Below are 16,763 nucleotides of genomic sequence, written 5' to 3'. Positions count from 1 at the left end.
AATTCAAGAGACCCAGAATAGCCAATCTATCTTGAAGTCAAGTTGGAGAATCACACTTTGAGTTCAAAACTATAAAGCAACAATAATTAAGTCAGTGTAGTTCAGGCACAAGGTCAGATATAGAGATCAATGGAATAGACTGGTAAGTTTAAAAATAATCCCATACATCTGTGATTTTAGACAAGAATATCTAGACAATGATAAAGAATAGTGTTTTCAATAAATATTGCTGGAGAACTGGTTATCTACACACAAAAGGATGAAGATGAACCCTCTACTTCATGCTATATACAAAATTAACTCAAAATGTTTAAAGACCTAAATGTTTTTAAGAGCTGTAACTACAAAATCCTTAAGAGGAAATATTGGTGTAAACCTTCTGATTTTGGGTTAAGCAATTTTTTTTTTTTTTTTTTGAGATGGAGCGTTTCTCTGTCACCAGGCTGGAGTGCAATGGCATGATCTTGGCTCACTGCAACCTCCACCTCCTGGGTTCAAGCGATTCCCCTGCCTCACTCTCTCAAGTAGCTGGGACTACAGGCAAGCGCCACCATGCCCGGCGGATTTTTTTGTATTTTAGTAGAGACAGGGTTTCACCATGTTGGCCAGGAGGGTCTGGATATCCTGATCTCGTGATCCACCGCCTCGGCCTCCCAAAGTGCTGGGATTACAGGTGTAAGCCACCGTGCCCAGCTGGGTTAAACGATTTTTTAAAGATATAACACCAAAAGCACAAACAACCAAGGAAATAAATTTGTCTTATAAAATAAAAGCCCGCTATGCTTCAAAGGACAGTATCAGCAATGTGAAAAGACAACTCAGAGAACAGGGGAATATATAAAATTATGTCTGTACATAATCTGGATGATAAAACCTAAGTATTGCAAGTCAACAATATAATGAAGTTAAAAAAGGACCAAGGATTTGAATATACATTTCTCTAAAGACATAGAAGTGGCCAATTAGCACATGAAAAGATTCTGAACATAATTAGGGAAATTCAAATCAAAACCACAGTCAATGTTTCATAACTACTAGGATGGTTACAATGAAAAATAGTGGAGCAAATGTTACTGTAGCTTTCATTAAGGTGTTGGTGAGGATGCAAAATGGTGCAGTCACTCAAGAAAAACCATTTGGCAGAGCTCCTCAAAAAGTTAAACACAGTTGCCATATGACCCACCACTTCCACTCCTAGGTATAGGCCTCCCTGAATCGAAAACACATCTACACAAACACACACGTGGGAATCCATAGCTGCATCATTCATAATAGCAAAAACAAAACAAAACAAAACAAAAAAAACCCAAATGTCCATCATGTGATAAATGAACAAGAAGCGGTATATATATAAAAGGAATACTGTTCAGCCATAAAAAGTTACGAAGTCCTGAGACAGGCTATGATATTGACAAATCTTTAAAACATTATGTTAAAATCCCAGCACTTTGGGAGGCCGAGGTGGGCAGATCACAAGGTCAGGAGATCGAGACCATTCTGGCTAACACTGTGAAACCCCGTCTCTACTAAAAATACAAAAAATTAGCTGGGTGTAGTGGCGGGCACCTGTAGTCCCAGCTACTCAGGAGGCTGAGGCAGGAAAATAGCATGAACCAGGGAGGCGGAGGTTGCAGTGAGCCGAGATCGCACCACTGCACTCCAGCCTCGGCAACAGAGCAAGACTCCATCTCAAAACAAAAACAAAAAACAAAAACATTATGTTAATGAAGAAAGCCAGTCACACAATATAACAAAATGTCTGATTTCATTTATATGGAAAGTCCAGAAAAGGCAAAATTCACAGACACAAAGTGGATGACTGGTTTCCAGGGGCTGGGTATGGGGAGTGATGGCTAATAGGTATGTGGTTTTCTGGGGTGATGAAAATTTCCTGAAATTAGATAGCAGTGATGGTTACACAACTTTGTTAATACAATAAAACATTGAATTGTATTAAGATGAATTTTATGATATATGAATTTTCTCTCAACTTTAAAAAACCAAGAAAAGTATATAAAGAGATTACAGACCAGTTCACTCAAACACAGACGCCAAATTCGAAGTGACTTATCAGCAAACTGTATCAGAAGTGTATCAAAGGTACGTAATGGTGCTTATATCGCAGGTATTCCAGGAAAGCAACAGCAGTTTAACACTTGAAAGAAGTCTGTAAGTGTCATTCATTACAATAACAGGTTCTGGGAAAATAATTGTAAGATCGTTCCAAATTATGCAAAAGTAAGACAGGCCAATTTTCTCCACCTTGTTGTCTCTGCTGAAGGATTTTTTTTTTTTTTTGGGTTATAGAAATGTCCTAAGACTGGATTATGGTAATAGGTTCATGTTTATAAATTTTCGAATTGTATTCTCAAGATTTTACGATATGTAAACCTGCATCGAGTTATCTGGGGGAAAAAAAAAAAAGGCCAAGGCGCAGTGGCTCATGTCTGTAATCTCAGCACGTTGGGAGGCCAAGGCAGGCGGATCACAACGTCAGGAGTTCAAAGGCAGCCTGGCCAACATGGTGAAACCCTGTCTCTACTAAAAATACAAAAAATTAGCCGGACATGGTGGCAGGTGCCTATAGTCACAGCTACTTGGGAGGCTGAGGCAGGAGAATGGTGTGAACCTGGGAGGTGGAGCTTGCAGTGAGCCCAGACTGCACCACTGCACTCCAGCCTGGGCGACAGAGCGAGACTCTGTGGGAGAAAGAAAAAAAAAAAAAAAGCAGCCACTACGGGAAGAACACCTTTCCTTGTGGGGGTGGATTTATATTAGGAGCTATGTCTTGAGCATCATAATACATTCAATCTATTAGACTAAATAGATTCACCACGTAAGAGATGAAAGAATCTGAACTTACATAGAATTTATAAGATCTAGGCTGGGTGCGGTGGCTCATGCCTGTAATCCTAGCACTTTGGGAGGCTGAGGTGGGTGGATCACCTGAGGTCAGGAATTCTAGGCCAGCCTGACCAATACGGTGAAACCCCATCTTTACCAAAAATACAAAAATTAGCCAGGCACGGTGGCGCGTGTGTGTAATCCCAGCTACTTGAGAGGCAGACAGGAGAATCGCTTGAACCTGGGAGGCAGAGGTTGCAGTGAGCCAAGATCAAGCCATTGCACTCCAGCCTGGGTGATGGAGCAAGACTATCTAGGTGGGAAAGAAAAAAAAAAAAAGAAATAGGAAAAGAAAAAAGATCTAATACAAAGATGACATCTCAGTCTGGAAAGAAAAAAAAAATCAGGCTTTCTGTTGGCTGATCTTCCTTGGGCAAATCTGTCTCTCTGGGCTTTGGAGTCGTCATATGTATGATGCTGACTTCAGATGGATGTATCTTATTGTCTTCTCTAGAGTTGTGTAATAGATTTACAGAAATAAATTTCACAAATCATACAATTCACCCATTGAAAGTGTACAATCATGATTGAGAATATGCACATTTTAACCATCAGGACAATTTTAGAACGTTTTAATCACCCTCTAAGAGAAAAACCCTGCCCTCTTAGTCCTCACTCTCTAAGTTTCCCCATTCACCCCAGCCCTAGGCAACCACTAATCTAGTATTTAAATGGATTTGCCGATTCTAGACATTTTATACGAAAGGAATCATTCAACATATATCTTTTTGTGATGGTTTCCTTCACTTAGCCCAGTGTCTTCAAGGTCCATCCATCTTGTAGCATACATTAGTGTGTGTGTGTGTGTATATATATATATATGTTTTTTTTTTTTTTAAAGACATAGTCTCATTTTATCACCCAGGCTGAAGTGCAGTGGCACAATCATGGCTCAATGCAGCCTCAACCCCCCTGGACTCAAGCAATCCTCCTGCCTCAGCCTCCCAAGTAGCTGGGACTATACGTGCACACTCCCACACTCAGCTAATTTTAATTTTTTTGGTAGATGTGGGGTCTTGCTACATTGCCCAGGTTGGTCTCAAACTCCTGGGTTCGAGCGATCTGCCTGCCTCAGCCTCCCAAAGTGCTGGGATTACAGGTATGAGTCACTGTGTCCAGCCACATCATTCCTTTTTATGCCAAATAATATACTATTGTATACATATACCACATTTGATTCTATAGCTTGATAAAAAAAAACTGCATTTATTGGGTTGGCATAGTTTCAAGGGACTTTTTTTTTTTTTTTGAGATGGAGTTAAGCTCTTGTTTCCCAGGCTGGAGTGCAGTGGTTCACCACAACCTCTACCTCCCGGGTTCAAGTGATTCTCCTGCCTCAGCCTCTCGAGTAGCTGGGATTACAGGCACATGCCACCATGCCTGGCTAGTTTTTTTTTCCTGCATTTTTAGTAGAGATGGGGTTTCTCCATGTTGGTCAGACTGGTCTCAAACTCCCGACCTCAGGTGATCCACCCACCTCGGCCTCCCAAAGTGCTGGGATTACAGGCATGAGCCACTGCACCCAGCCTTTGAGGGACATCTTTCCATACCCAGCCCATCAGGAGCAACAGTGAAGGCCTGTGATCCCCTATGATGTAAGCTCCTTGAGGGTAGACTGTCTGTCTCTGATGGCCTTCATCTTTGTACATGGATAACACCTGCAGTCAGGTCTTTCCGGCACAAGCCCACCTTGCCTCAATTTAACCATGTGAGACTTTGGTGTGCATTGAGCTTCTGGGTCTCACTGCATGACTAACGACAGTCAGTACCACATAGGATTGAGGAGCATGGGCTAAAGCACTGGCACGGTGCGTGATCCATGTGGTCTCGAGAAGTGGTAGTTCTCGTGTCCAGGAGCAGCTCAGAGGGATCTCCTGACGTGGCTGATGGCAAGACCCCCAGCTTTTGTCAGGTTTGTTTCAGTCCTACTATCAAGGTTACTCTGTGTGTTTATTTTACGCTCTCTCTAAGCCACCATTCGGTAACTTATAAAACCTCTGAGACGCAGTCTTATCACATGAAGGATAACACGTCACACTCACCCGGTGAAGCCTAGATTGACATCAAACTCTGAGCAAAGTAGAACCTTTGGGATTCAGAGCCTCTGACTCAGATGCCAGTTACTCAGATGTTAGCTTTGAAGAGCTCTTTCCCACCCACAGCCTGAGCAAAGCTCCATCAAAACGAGGTTGGTTTCAACTCCTTCCAAACCAGGTTAGGTTTCACAGTCAACACTGGCTGCTGGGAGCTGAGCAAGATGATGGCGGCGCAGATAGCGGCGGCGAATTCATGGTGTCTACGCAGCCTGCCTTTCTCCCTGTGTGTTTTGCCTTCCCTGATGTCATCTTAGTTTTTTGGTTTGTCTTTCCTGTCCCACAATGTGTGAATTTCATGAACACGTGTGCTTCGGCCAACGATGTACTGTAAATACGCAGAGCAGTGGCTGGCATTAGGTCAGTGCTCAAATGTTTGGGGAATTGTATTGAGTCTGGTTTCATGCTATCTGATTCTTTCCACCAAAGCCTCCCAACTGGGTTATTGGGAGGAGCTTGTCATAGTGGGGTCATAATGTTACCCAAACTGAAGACGATGGGAAGTCCTCAAGTTGTAAGAAAGCCTGAAGACCACAGAACTTTTTTTTTTTTTTTTTTGAGATGGAGTCTCGTTCTGTCGCCCAGGCTGGAGTGCAGTGGTGTGATCTCGGCTCACTGCAACCTCTACCTCCCGGGTCCAAGTGATTCTCCTGCCTCCACCTCCCAAGTAGCTGGGATTACACGCACCCACCACCACGTCTGGCTTTTTTTTTTGGTATTTTTAATAGAGACGAGGTTTCACCATGTTGGCCAGGCTGGTCTTCAACTCCTGACCTCAGGTGATCCGCCCACCTCGGCCTCCCAAAGTACTGGGATTACAGGCATAAGCCACTAGACCTGGCCCCAGGCCACAGAACTCTTCAACTTGGAAAGAGAAATATCAGAATTACCAGATCCTCAGAACCCATCCAGTCAGCTAATGTAGGGTAGTTAGACTAGAAAGAACACTAGACTATCAGAAGTCATGGTTCTAACCCCTAGAGATGCAAACTGGCTGCCATGTGTCTTTAAGCACATCCTATTTCCCCCAACTCCACCCCACTAACCTGGCACTTTTTCCTTGCTTGGTCCTTGGTCAGTCGTCTTTGCTTCAGGATCTTCTGGTGAATGTCCTGCAAGACAAAGAAAAAGGGAGATTGGCCTCAATGAAGTCACTGTAATTACCCAAGCCAAGGATAAGAATGTCCTGTGCCCAAATTATGGAGGGGAACCAAGACAAGCCTCAGGATCTCAGTTTATTCCATGATTGGCCTATAACAGAGACAACAGAGTCAGACTTTCCTGAGCCAGCAGAAGCACACTGAAGAGACAGAGGTTTATAAAGAATTCTCTGGACCCGTTTTGCTGGATGGCCTTCGGTAAGTCACACAGTGAGGTTAATTATGGTGATTAAGTTTCTTTTCAGGAGTCCTCCTCAAGACCTGTCTTGAACTCCAGACTCAGTTAGTCAATGACTCACTAGATGCCTGTGAGTTACCCAAATACAGGTACCTTCAACAACTTACAAGGTCCAAGCTTGACTACCCATCCCCCAAACTACTCTTTGCAAAACATCTCTTCCATGGGGTGAGGCCATGGAACCCCATCCACCCAGTTTATCATGCTAGAAACTTGGGGATCACCCATGACACTGCGTTCTCGCTCTCTGCATTTAGTTCTTAAAAACTGTCTTGTGGCCGGGCGCGGTGGCTCACGCCTGTAATCCCAGCACTTTGGGAGGCCGAGGCAGGTGGATCACGAGGTCAGGAGATCGAGACCATCCTGGCTAACACGGTGAAACCCCGTCTCTACTAAAAACACAAAAAATTAGCCAGGCGTGGTGGTGGGCACCTGTAGTCCCAGCTACTCAGGAGGCTGAGGCAGGAGAATGGCGTGAACCCGGGAGGCGGAGCTTGCAGTGAGCCGATATCGCACCCCTGCACTGGGCGATAGCCCAGCCTGGGCGACAGAGCAAGACTCTGTCTCACACACACACACACACACACACACACACACACACACACACACACACACAGTCTTGTACACTTCGGAAGCATCTTCCATTTCTACTTCTTTCTGTGCCATCATCCTATCCTAAGCCACCTTTATTTATCTCATGGACAGTAGAAAGACCTCAAACTTGTCTCCCTATGTTTATTCCACAACTCCCTCGGGGTCACTCAACACTTTTGCAACAGTGCTGAAATAAAAGTGTGATGATTTCTATTACCACCCCTTTAAAACTATGTAATTGCTTCTACTTGCTATTACAAGTATTTTCAAGATGCCATGTTATCTGACTTCTAGTCCCTCCGTCTTCACCTCCTGCTCATTCTCCGTGGCCCAGCCAAACCCTCCGTTAAAGGCTTTGGGATGCCCTGACTTTATGCTCAGAATGTTTTTCTCTACCATGCTCAGGCAACTCGGCCAACTCCTCTTCTACATTTGTCTCAGCCTAAAGCTTACTCCTTCTAGGAAGTGATTCTAAACTTCCCTCTCATCTGGAATAGGAACTGTAAGACTTTTTCTATTAAAAAAAAAAAAAGACAGTCTCAGTCTGTCGCCCAGGCTGGAGTGCAATGGCACAATCTCAGCTCGCTGCAACCCTCCGCCTCCCAGCTTCAAGCGATTCTCCTGCCTCAGCCTACCTAGTAGCTGGGATTACAGGTGCCTGCCACTACACCTGGCTAATTTTTTGTATTTTTAGTAGAGAAAGGGTTTCACCGTGTTAGACAGACTAGTCTTGAACTCCTGACCTCAAGTGATCCGCCCGCCTAGGACTCTCAAAGTATTGGGATTACAGGCGTGAGCCACGGTGCCCAGCCATAAGACATTTTTATACACAATTTTTAAAAAATTTTATTTTAGGCCAGGCGCAGTGGCTCACACCTGTAATCCCAGAACTTTGGGAGGCCAAGGTGGGCGGATCACAAGGTCAGGAGATCGAGACCATCCTGGCTAACACGGTGAAACCCCTTCTCTACTAAAAACACAAAAAATTAGCCAGGAGTGTTGGTGGGCACCTGTAGTCTCAGCTACTCAGGAGGCTGAGGCAGGAGAATGGCATGAACCTGGAAGGCGGAGCTTGCGGTGAGCCAAGATTGCGCCACTGCACTCCAGCCTGGGCAACAGAGCGAGACTCTGTCTCAAAAAAAAAAAAAATTTTTATTTTAAATATGGAGTCTCGCTCTGTCACCCAGGCTGGAGTGCAGTGGCACGATCTTGACTCACTGCAACCTCTACCTCCTGGGTTCAAGTGATTCTCCTGCCTCAGCCTCCCAAGTAGCTGGGATTACAGGTGTGTGCCACCATGCCTGGCTAATTTTTGTATTTTTAGTAGAGACAGCGTTTCACCATGTTGGCCAGGCTGGTCTCAAACTCCTGACCTCAAATGATCCACCCACCTTGGCCTCCCAGAGTGCTGGGATTACAGGCATTAGCCACACCCACCTGGCCTATACCATCCATTTTTTTAAAATTATACTTTAAGTTCTAGGGTACATGTGCACAACGTGCAGGTTTGTTACATATGTATACATCTGCTATGTTGGTGTGCTGCACCCATTAACTCGTTATTTACATTAGGTATATCTCCTAATGCTATCACTCCCCCCTCCCCCCACCCCACAACAGGCCCCGGTGTGTGATGTTCCCCTTCCTGTGTCCAAGCGTTTTCATTGTTCAATTCCCACCTATGAGTGACAACATGCGGTGTTTGGTTTTCTGTCCTTGTGATAGTTTGCTGAGAATGATGGTTTCCATCTTCATCCATGTCCCTATAAAGGACATGAACTCATCCTTTTTTATGGCTACCATTCATTTTTAAAGTTGCCCATTTCTTTCTCTCTACCTCATGGAAAACTGCAAATCTCTGACACTAGACATATGAGAATTTAAACATATGCCACGGTAGATGAATGTTAAACAATCAATCTCATCTTTGCCACTTATTAGCCCATGAAGTTGGTCAAGTTATGTAACTTGTAAGATCCTCTATCACAGCTTCAGCCATGGGAAACCCATTTCATTGGGTGGGGTTGAGAGTCAGATGGTGGGGACATGACAGTTTCAGTGCAGTGCTGACTTGATAAACCCTAGCTCTCATTTTTATGCACTCTTTTCCTGTGAATAATACCAACATGCCCTCCACACTGGGCCTTTCCAAGCTCAGAAGAGAGAGCTCTTGAAGGGTTTTGCAGCTAATGCTGCTGAGCTGCATCCAGGTCATGGATGTGCAGGCATGCCACCTGCGTGTGTGTGTGATGTGTGTATAGATATATGTGTGTATATAAAAAATATATGTGTATATGTGTGTGTGTGCATGTGTATAAATGTATGTGTATATATAAAAATATATGTGTATATGTGTGTATGTGTGTGTATAAATATATGTGTATATATAAAAATATATATGTATATGTGTGTGTATATCTGTGTGTATATATAAATATATGTGTGTATATATAAAAATATGTGTATGTGTATGTGTATGTGTATATATAAATATATATGTGTGTATATATAAAAAATATATGTGTATATGTGTGTGTGTATATATAAATATATATGTGTGTATATATAAAAATATATGTGTATGTATATATGTGTATATATAAATATATATGTGTATATATAAAAATATGTGTATATGTGTGTGTATATATGTGTGTGTGTATATATTTTATATATATATATATATATATATATATATATTTTTTTTTTTTTTTGAGACACAGTCTCACTCCGTTGCCCAGGCTGGAGTGCAGTGGCATGATCTTGGCTCACTGCAACCTCTGCCTCCCGGATTCAAGTGATTCTCCTGCCTCAGTCTCCTGAGTAGCTGGGATTACAGGCATGTGCCATGACGCCTGGCTAATTTTTTGTATTTCTAGTAGAGGACGGGGTTTCTCCATGTTGGCCAGGCTGGTCTCGATCTCTTGACCTCAGGTGATCCGCCCACCTCAGCCTCCCAAAGTGCTGGGATCACAGCCGTGAGCCACTGCATCCAGCCCACACCTGTATTTGTACGGCCAATTCAGGGGCTCAGTCAAGGGATTTGTTTTCAGTCTACAGTTGGAGAGATTCTCTAGATAAAAAAGAACTGCTATTTTCTAAATGAACTTTCTCCTAAATACTCTAAAATAATCACAGAATCTGATCTGAATTCTTGCTGCACTATGGACACCAATAGCCCAAGAAAGTCTAAGCCTCAGATGAGCACCTGGAACATCAGTCCTTCATCCCATGGCCAAGCATGAGACTCGCACCAAGCAACTACCAATGTTATCAACCAATGAGGTTCTTAGCCACTTTCTATGCATTACATTATTGAACTTTTGCAATGGCACACACAGTATCACATTTCCTGTTCCAAGATGTGGGATACAAGGGTCAGAACAGAAGGAGACATGCCCGAAGTCTCACAACCGACCCGCGATAGCGCCAGAGCTCAAGCTTAGCACTTACAACTCAAATCCTATTAACTTCAATGAAGTCCATGTGGGTGGAGCCGTTGTCTACCCATTTCTCCCTCCTCCATTATTTTACAGGCTAGAGACTACACTAATTTCCAGCCAATGACGATGACCAATGAGATCCTTCTCACAGTTCAGACTCACACTGCAGAGGTGGACCCGGTTACTGAACAACGATTCTTCCCTGTTCCCATGAGAACCTGAAATCACCTCCCCCCGCTGCCCTAGACTTGTCCCAAGTCTCGCTTACTTTTCATGTCATCCCGTGCCTTCTCGGAGAGGGTTCGCAGGTTCATGTTTTCAAAGATGCTAATGGACGTAGCCCAGGCCAGCGATGCTCCGTAATACTCATGCAAGAGGAGTGCCAGACATTCCACGTTGGCATTCTCGATTTCAAACTGTGGAATAGAGCATGTGGTCGATTCTGAAGATTTCTTCTTTAGTAATTCCTTGAATGTCTGAAATTCTTCCTTGTCTAGCTCATAGAGACACCATTGCAGCCCGTAGCTGGAAAAGGTGAGCGATTTGTCTCCTTCCATCTTGATACAAGGCTGAGAACTCAGGTTTTGGGGGAAAAGTGGATTCTTTGGTAATATAGAGCAAGTAGGACCTGTGGAAAGAGTGACAAGACTTAAAAGAGGATCTTGCAGCAAATTCTTAAGTAGATACAACTAATGCCAATCACCTCACTAGATGAGCGGCCTTCTCTTTTCAGTTCTTCATGGACAAAGCATTTGTTGCCACAATATCTGTTTATCCTATTACTAGACATCAGTGCTGGCACATTTTGTTGTCTGTACCCTTAGTTCCCAAACACCATCTTAGAATAAAATTGGACATGCATGCCACAGATGCTCTTAGCTAGTATGTCATACTCAAAAACACTGGCAATGGCTGGGTGCAGTGGCTCACGCCTGTAATCCCAGCACTTTGGGAGGCCAAGGCAGGTGGATCACTTGAGGTCAGGAGTTCAAGACCAGCCTGGCCAACATGGTGAAACTCCCTCTCTATTAAAAATATAAAAAAATTAGCCAGGAGTGGTGGCACATGCCTGTAATCCCAGCTACTCAGGAGGCTGAGGCAGGAGAATCGCTTGAATCTGGAAGGCGAAGGTTGCAGTGAGCCGAGACTGCACCATTGCACTCCAGCCTGGATAAGAGTGAAACTCTGTCTCAAATAACAAACAAAAAACCACTGGCATGTGTCTTTACAGCAGCATGATTTATAATCCTTTGGGTATATACCCAGTAATGGGATGGCTGGGTCAAATGGTATTTCTGGTTCTAGATCCCTGAGGAATTGCCACACTGACTTCCACAATGGTTGAACTAGTTTACAGTCCCACCAACAGTGTAAAAGTGTTCCTATTCTCCACATCCTCTCCAGCACCTGTTGTTTCCTGACTTTTTAATGATCGCCATTCTAGTTTATAGCGGCACTATTCACAATAGCAAAGACTTGGAACCAACCTAAATGTCCAACAACAATAGACTGGATTAAGAAAATGTGGCACATATACACCATGGAATACTATACAGCCATAAAAAGGATGAGTTCATGTCCTTTGTAGGGACATGGATGAAACTGGAAACCATCATTCTCAGCAAACTATTGCAAGGACAAAAAGCCAAACACTGCATGTTCTCACTCATAGGTGGGAATTGAACAATGAGAACACTTGGACACAGGAAGGGGAACATTACACACCAGGGACTGTTGTGGTGTGGGGGGAGGGGGGAGCAATAGCATTAGGAGATATACCTAATGCTAAATGACGAGTTAGTGGGTGCAGCACACCAACATGGCACATGTATACATATGTAACAAACCTGCACGTTGTGCACATGTACCCTAAAACTTAAAGTATAATAATAATAAAATTAAAAAAAAACCACTGGGAAATAGATTCCTACCAGTTACTAATAACCAGTTACAGGGTTCTTAGATCAGTTGATTTCTGTTACACCTGTTAACATCAGGTTCCATAAACACAGTAAACAGTTTTGGTGTAAAAATAAACTGATGAATACTTAAAAGTCATATCTGATAAGGGATTTATATCTAGATAATATACATGCACTAATAGGGAGACAATCCAATTTAATATGGGCAAAGGGTCTGAATATCCATTTCTCCAAAGAAGCTACACAAATGGCTAACGAGCACATGAAAAGATTAATGTCGTAAATCACCATCAGGACCAATTCTATCCCTACCTGCTAACTCATTTTATAGGTGCACGTCTAGGACCTCTGCTATCAATTACCTCTCCGAGTTGTCTAGAAGCCTGGTCTATGATGACATCGAAATGTAGCTGTTGTTATAAGGCCCCAGGAATAATTCCTAAATCTCTCAAATTTCCTTTTTTCTTGTCATTATAAGAGCCCTATAAATAGTGACAGCCAGTACTGGTTGGCCAGTTTGAGCAAATCTCGTTTCCCCCCACCATTACTTTGTGGTAGACGACAAAGCAATAGAAGGAATACCATGTAATAAAACATTTTAAAGACTCAGGTAGACAGCAGCTTGTCATTGTCTGAGGGACAGTATTGGTGTGAGGTCACCCTTGCTTGACATCTGTGCATTTATAGTTTTTGAGCTAAACTTGCAGATACACAGTAAGGTCCTGTCATGTCACCTCCCTGGAACTGGAAGCATCCCACCAAGGTAAAAATCAGCCTGCAGGGTTTCTGTTAACACGGATTTTTGGCTCTGCTTGCTTAGACGGGGCACCTGCTTTATACTCCCTTGACCTGCAGGGACAAACTTCTCTCCAGTAGTTAGCCCCCGTCTTTCCTTCTGCCTACCATTCTTTCCATAGGAAAGTTTTAAGATGGGCTTGCTGAGATTACTTCAATTAATTAGGAGAGTCAGAAGATAAATTATAAAATACACAGAAGAAAATATTTAAAGGAGAGTAGAGGTGGGAGACAAGAGCCTAGAGATGTCATGGTAGCTAAAATCTATTCAATAAGCTGTGTGTGTTTTTTTTTTTTTTTTTTTTTTTTTAAATGACTGAGTCTTGCTGTTGCCCAGGCTGGAGTGCAGTGGTGCAGTCACAGCTCACTGCAGCCTCAAACTCCTGGGCTGAAGCAAGCTTCCCGCCTCAGCCTTCCTAGTAGCTGCGACCACAGGCTTGCTGTCACTGCACCAGGCCTTTAAAAAAAAAAAAAAAAGTAGAGACAAGGTGTCACTGTGTTGCCCAGGCTGGTTTCAAACTCCTGGGCTCAAGTAATCCTCTTACCCCTGGACTCCCAAAGTGTTGGGATTACAGGCATGAGCTACTGCGCCCAGCCAAATTTGAATATTTTCTTCTTCTTTTTTTCTTTTTGATAGAGTCTCACTCTGTCGCCCAGGCTGGAGTGCAGTGGCATGATCTCTACTTGCTGCAAACCTCTGCTTCCTGGGTTCAATCGATTCTCCTGCCTCAGCCTCCCAAGTAGCTGGGATTACAGGCGTGCACCACCAGGCCTGGCTAATTTTTGTGTTTTTAGTAGAGACAGGGTTTCACCATGTTGGCCAGGATGGTCTCGATCTCTTGACCTCATGATCCACCAGCCTCGGCCTCCCAAAGTGCTGAGATTACAGGCGTGAGCCACCACACCAGACCAAGTTTGAATATTTCTAACCCTGTTCTGATTTAGTAATTTAATATGCTTTACAAGATGAGGTGGCTGGGCGCAGTGGCTCACGTCTGTAATCCCAGCACTTTGGGAGGCCAAAGTGGGGGGATCACAAGGTCAGGAGATCGAGACCATCCTGGCTAACATGGTGAAACCCCATCTCTACCAAAAATGCAAAAAATTAGCCGGGCGTGGTGGCAGGCGCCTGTAGTCCCAGCTACTAGGGAGGCTGAGGCAGGAGAATGGTGTGAACCCGGGAGTCAGAGCTTGCAGTGAGTCAAGATCATGCCACTGCACTCCAGCCTGGGTGACAGAGCGAGACTCTGTCTCAAAAAAAAAAAAATAAACAAAAAAAAATATGAGGTGATATATGTGGGTACACGTTTTCCCCTGGGACACAGGAAACATGTTATCATGAATATCCTCTTCATAGGAAGGGCCTCTGAAAAGAGTGGAGAGGTGGCAGTCCCTGGACAATTGTCATTGAGAAGAGTGGAGAGGTGGCCGTGCCTGGGCAACTGTCATTGAGAAGAGTGGAGAGGTGGCCGTCCCTGGGCAACTGTCATTGAGAAGAGCGGAGAGGTGGCCGTGCCTGGGCAACTGTCCTTGAGAAGAGTGGAGAGGTGGCCGTGCCTGGGCAACTGTCCTTGAGAAGAGCGGAGAGGTGGCCGTCCCTGGACAACCGTCATTGAAAAGAGTGGAGAGGTGGCCGTGCCTGGGCAACTGTCCTTGAGAAGAGTGGAGAGGTGGCAGTCCCCGGACAACTGTCATTGAGAAGAGCGGAGAGGTGGCTGTGCCTGGGCAACTGTCATTGAGAAGAGTGGAGAGGTGGCCGTCCCTGGACAACTGTCATTGAAAAGAGTGGAGAGGTGGCCGTGCCTGGGCAACTGTCCTTGAGAAGAGTGGAGAGGTGGCCGTGCCTGGGCAACTGTCCTTGAGAAGAGTGGAGAGGTGGCAGTCCCTGGACAACCGTCATTGAGAAGAGTGGAGAGGTGGCCGTCCCTGGAAAACTGTCATTGAAAAGAGTGGGGAGGTGGCAGTCCCTGGACAACTGTCATGGGTTGACCACCTCCCTGGAGAAGCTAATAGGCTTTTTCCTGCATTCTTTCACTCTCTTTCTACCCCGGGGAGTGTTCTGCTGCAACGGATTGCTAATAACATTGCAGCAGACAGCAGTGAGGGCAGGGGATTCGATCCGTGTGTCATGGTACCAAGGCTGAGGGTCAGTTTCCTCATAGGTAACTCAACTCTAAGAGGCTGTCGACTCACGTGGTGATGCTCAGAGCAGAGCAACAGCTCCAAGTTCAAGTCCTCCTGCAACCTTCATGATACATCCCCATGGAAAGTAACTGAAAGTCTAAGGCTGGGCTCTCCTCTGGAAGCTGGAAATCAGAGTACCTGCCTCTTCAAGGGTTACTGTGAGGTTTCAGTGAAGCAACAAGCGAGGCGGTCGGAAGGGCTGGCACAGAGCATGCATGGGAACCCTGAACACCACCTGCTCTAAAGCTACGTGCCAGACCGAGACGTCCTGAGCAGAAGAGTATGTTACGGTACACAAGCGCTCAGGCTTAAGACGCTACTGCCGAGGCGGGCAGATCACCTGAGGTCAGGAGGTCGAGACCAGCCTGGCTAACATGGTGAAACCCCATTTCTACTAAAAATACAAAAAATTAGCCAGGCATGGTGGTGCGCACCTGTAACCCCAGCTACTCGGGAGGCTGAGGCAGAAGAATCACTTGAACCTGGGAGGCAGAGGTTGCAGTGAGCCAAGATTGCAGCATTGCACTCCAGCTTGGGCAACAAGAGCAAAACTCTGTCTCAAAAAAAAAAAAAAAAAAAAAAAGATTTAGTAGGATCTCAGTTGTGTGGATTCTAAAACAGTTAAATTCATAGCAGCAGAGAGAAGAATGGTGGTTGCCAGAGACTGGGGGATAAAATGGGGAAAAAGGAAATATTGATGAAAAGGTACAAACAAGTTTCAGTCAGAGAAATGAGTTTTAGGGATCCCCTGCACAGCATGGCAACTAGAGTTAATAATGATGTATTTAACCTGCCATGGAATTCAAGAAAAGATGTATTATTAATATATGCTCCAAAATTGCTGAAAGTAGATTTTAAACATCCTCACCACAAAAACTAACTAAGGCGATGGACATGTTAGCTTTTTTCTGCCATGTATACATATATCAAAACATTGCATTGTACCTCGCAAATATATACAATTATTGTCAATTAAAAATAAAAGTGGATTTAGGATTGCTTCAATTTGTGAATCTGCAGGTGAGGCTAAAGTGTGTGTGTGTATATATATATATATACACATAGATATATACACACACATATATTTTGAGACGAAGGCTTGCATTGTCTCCCGGGCTGGAGTACAGTGGCACAATCTCAACTCACTGCAACCTCCACCTCCCGGGTTCAAGCAATTCTCCTGTCTCAGCCTCCCGAGTAGCTGGGATTACAGGCACCTGTCACCATGCCAGGCTAATTTTTTGTATTTTTAGTACAGACAGGGTTTCACTAGGTTGGCCAGACTGGTCTCGAACTCCTGACCTTGTGGCCCACCCGCCTCAGCCTCCCAAAGTGCTGGGATTACAGGCGTGAGCCACCACACCCGGCCTCATATATATTTTTAGAAACAGTGTCTCACTCTGTCCCCCAGGCTGGAGTGTGGTGACTAT

The 16,763-nt window shown here is 44.4% G+C and overlaps 1 protein-coding gene across 2 annotated transcripts in view; it reads right to left on the bottom strand.

Moving 5' to 3' along the window:
* Positions 1–16,763, bottom strand: part of NLRP5 (NLR family pyrin domain containing 5) — a 77,202-nt gene that overhangs the window by 48,248 nt on the left and 12,191 nt on the right. For both annotated transcript variants that reach the window (XM_055370650.2, XM_055370651.2), the window contains exons 2-3: positions 10,701–11,060; positions 6,044–6,109 (exon numbers count right to left, since the gene is read on the bottom strand). In XM_055370650.2, the coding sequence (XP_055226625.1) occupies positions 6,044–6,109; positions 10,701–10,989 (355 nt within the window). In that variant the 5' untranslated portion in view covers positions 10,990–11,060. The remainder of the gene's footprint in view (positions 1–6,043; positions 6,110–10,700; positions 11,061–16,763) is intronic.

The sequence above is a fragment of the Gorilla gorilla genome, chromosome 20 (assembly GCF_029281585.2).
Source record: "Gorilla gorilla gorilla isolate KB3781 chromosome 20, NHGRI_mGorGor1-v2.1_pri, whole genome shotgun sequence".
NCBI classification, from domain to species: Eukaryota; Metazoa; Chordata; class Mammalia; order Primates; family Hominidae; genus Gorilla; species Gorilla gorilla.
The sequence above is the reverse complement of the archived record's forward strand: the minus strand, read 5'-3'. Positions and strand labels throughout refer to the sequence as shown.